The following is a 3529-nucleotide window of genomic DNA, read 5'->3' as shown; positions in this document are numbered from 1 at the left end:
TGGGCTCTTCAGGATTTTACTTTCATGTTTAACCTAAATTATGTTCAAATTTTAGGCATTGAAAAAACAGAAATAACAGTGCATGTAGCTGCCATGAATAGAAAAACCTTGCCCGGACCCCCTAGGTCTGGGCTGAGCCCCCAATGTTGACAACGTCTGGCTCTACCCCTGGTTTAAGACCGGTATACTGTGCACATCTAAATTAGTCTGTGAGCCATGTATTATTCCAGCATATCAAACACTGTGAACATAGTGTAACAGAGCATGTGGTTACAAGGGGTAAGCTAGCTGGCCCTCAGCAGAAGAATTCAGCCAACATTAGACAGATCTAAACCGAAGTGATGGATCTCTGGAAATGAGTAGGCCTCCCTGCAACTAACTGGAATAACCTGATGGAGATGTAGGACCTCACACAGACTGAGTGCACTTCACCTCTTCCTGTCTGCTGAGTGGTTAATGACAAGCCCATACATCCTAAAACAATTATATCATTATGTGCAGTTGCAGGGTTAGGCCAGCACTCAGACATAATGCTATCCGACGTCATGAATAGCACGACAGCAAACAGTCTGCAGCCAAAGCAGGCCGTCCATACCCACACACTCACACACTCACACACACACACACACACACACACAGAGACACACACACACACACACACACACACACACACACACACACACACACACACACTCACACACACACACACACACACTCACACACACACAGAGACAGACACACACACACACACACACACACACACACTCACACACACAGACACACACAGACACACACACACACACACACACACACACACAGAGACAGTGACGCGCCTCTTTCTTCTTCATCTGTTTCCAGATAAGAGAGAACACAGCTCGATGCCCTTGTTCGCCCTTTAGTCAAATCATCCCAATGCAGGATGCTACGTTTCACACCCTGCCCTGTTGTATCTGTAAAGACGTACAGATTGTCTATGTCATCCCTACCTTGACGGATGAGATCCTCGATGTCCTGGTCGAAGCCGAGCCGGTGGCATCTCCTCCACAGCCCCATGTTGGTTGAGTTGTCCCGCCTGCTGCACTCGTCCTTGGCGCTCATGGCGAGCAGCCGCCGCCGGCTCCGGCCCAGCAGCAGCCTCTGGTCCCGGCGGGGCGGGCTGCTCCGGCCGGCCCGCAGAGGCAGGCTGTTGTTGGGGATGTAGATGAAGCCCGGGTCCTTGCGGCGGCTGGAGAAGCTCCGGCACCGCTCCCTGTACCTGCGGGCGTCAGTCTCGTACCAGTGGTCGGAGCACATCGCCACGGCCAGCATGCCCAGGGCGCAGAGGGACAGGGACAGGCCGGCGTACAGCAGCAGCTTCCCGGCGGCCATCGCGTCTGTCAGAGCCCATCAGCAGCTCCGCAGACAGACAGCTTCTCTCCCGGGTTCAGCTCACATCCCCTCTGGAGAGCAGCGTCGGACCATCACACACAGAGAGGATGCAAACGTGTCCGTCACACGGCCCACTGGGAGATGAAGGTTAGATCCCTGTGTTCAGCAGCTCGGTGGCGGAGACCTACAGTAGGAGCTTATCTCATGTATCCATCAGTCTGAGCAGGACGACACGAACATGCACAAAACACAGGAAGGGTTTAGGTCAAACACACCAAGCTACATCTGACACAAAATACGCAGAAATGCCAATGCTCAACAAACACAGAATCATGCTTATAACCGAGCCGTGTCTACATTAATACGATGTCATACCTGTCCGGGAACATCATGCGATCCAGATGAAGGACCGGCTTCATGTAGATGTGCTGCTGTGTCCACACAGAGCCGGTAGAGGTCTCACCCACAGGCAGCAGCCCCGTCAGCCGACGTTTGATAGGACGACGGCTCTGCCACAGAGCAGCCTGTCCGTGGACCAATCAGCAGCAGCCTGTCCGTGGACCAATCAGCAGCAGCCTGCTGGTGGGAGAACCGTGTTAGGTTACAGGCCACATGACATCTGATCAATGACCATAACATAGCTACCAGTAGCCTGCTTCTGTGCTACTATTACTAGCCTATTTATATAAAATGCTTCTGATGTTATGTTTTAAGCTATTTCTTTTACTCAAATCCTTTGCATTATATAGGCTACACAGTTGATGGCAAGGGACCTAAGCATGTGAATTTGGCACTTTACTTATAATGCAAATGATAGCCTAAAACATGTTTGAGGCAGGATTACTAACTGGGCATCGTATGCTGCTGCCCCAGGGCCCCAGGCCGTCAGGGGTCTGAGGGCTCCAGTTTCACCATGTTTGTGGTCATTTTGTAAAACTTGTATTTTTTTCTTACAGCATGAACCACTAAAAATCATTATAGACTTAAATTATAAGGGCCTTAAAGCTGCACCTGCACCGGCCTTGAGGTCCAGAGAAGCCATGATTAATATCTAGTTTTGAGGCTTTTAATACATCAGTCTACATGTTGTGCATACATGATACATTTTAGTAGTTAGTTCTATAGATAGTTCTATATGTCTTGAGCTCGTTTTACCACCATTTCTACAGGCTTCTTCCCAGTGAGGCCTCATGTTACTGTTTAAAACCCCTGAAAACAAAGTTTTTCTACATAACAACAAATATTAATAAGTGAAGATACAACAATCAAAGTAACAATAACTTTTAAGCTATTCTTTATTAAGATTTAACACTTAATAGCTCAGCTTCATCAGAACTGGTCGGGTGTGGTTTGCACACATTTGATTGACAGTAACCAAACAATCGATCACCTGACATTAGAATCTGATTAAAATGTACAAAACTCACATGTTTTCAAGCCATCTAAATGAAAAATTTGGACGTGTTATTTCCATGGCCTAGAAAATTCGATCAATATTTGTGAACATGGGTTACTCAAAGCCAAAAATCTAAGAAGTAGGTCTCAAACATGTGATTTCATCAAGTATACATTCTGGAGCTGCTAAGTAGGGGAGGCTAACCTGCGGACGCTGTCTATCAATGAATCACTGATCCAGTAGCTACATTTGGCTCTTTTTATTCGCAATTGAGCAAACACGTGTGCTCAATAACACACATTCAAAAGTGTTCTGAATAGTTCCGTAACTGTGTACAAAGGCAAAAAACAGTGTCAAAAGCGACTCCCTCTCTCACACCCTCTCCTTCCATTCACCAAACTAAACAAGTGAACAGCTGATATCCCCATTGCAATCCCCAACACCACATGACTCATTACCGTAAGTGACCAAAAAAAAAGGTGTACAAAATTGCACAGGCTAATCCTGGCTCCTACGTAACTGATGAGAATAAGTTAGCCTGTTTACTCTACCTAAATGCATTTATTTGGTCTCACTTCTTATGTATTTAGGATGTGATTACATTTTCATAACACATGCATAGAACAAGGTCATTTATCAAGCATAAATAGTCCATGTACTTTCAGGCAGTCCGCGTTTTTCGCTTGAAATAAGACACACAAAAGCAAAATAACCATGTTTTTTTGCATTTTAAACCAAAAAAGAAAATACAGAAATAGAGACATT

At 46.3% G+C, this 3529-nt stretch overlaps 1 protein-coding gene across 1 annotated transcript; it reads right to left on the bottom strand.

Moving 5' to 3' along the window:
• Positions 1-986: 986 nt before the first annotated feature.
• Positions 987-1368, bottom strand: LOC129116221 (transmembrane protein 178B-like; the record flags this gene model as incomplete). Its single annotated transcript, XM_054627222.1, has 1 exon — positions 987-1368. A coding segment is annotated over exon 1 (382 nt), but the record flags the coding sequence as incomplete, so codon positions are not given.
• Between the last annotated feature and the right edge of the window lie 2161 nt (positions 1369-3529).

The sequence above is a fragment of the Anoplopoma fimbria genome, unplaced genomic scaffold, assembly GCF_027596085.1.
Source record: "Anoplopoma fimbria isolate UVic2021 breed Golden Eagle Sablefish unplaced genomic scaffold, Afim_UVic_2022 Un_contig_7994_pilon_pilon, whole genome shotgun sequence".
NCBI lineage: Eukaryota > Metazoa > Chordata > Actinopteri > Perciformes > Anoplopomatidae > Anoplopoma > Anoplopoma fimbria.
The sequence above is the reverse complement of the archived record's forward strand: the minus strand, read 5'-3'. Positions and strand labels throughout refer to the sequence as shown.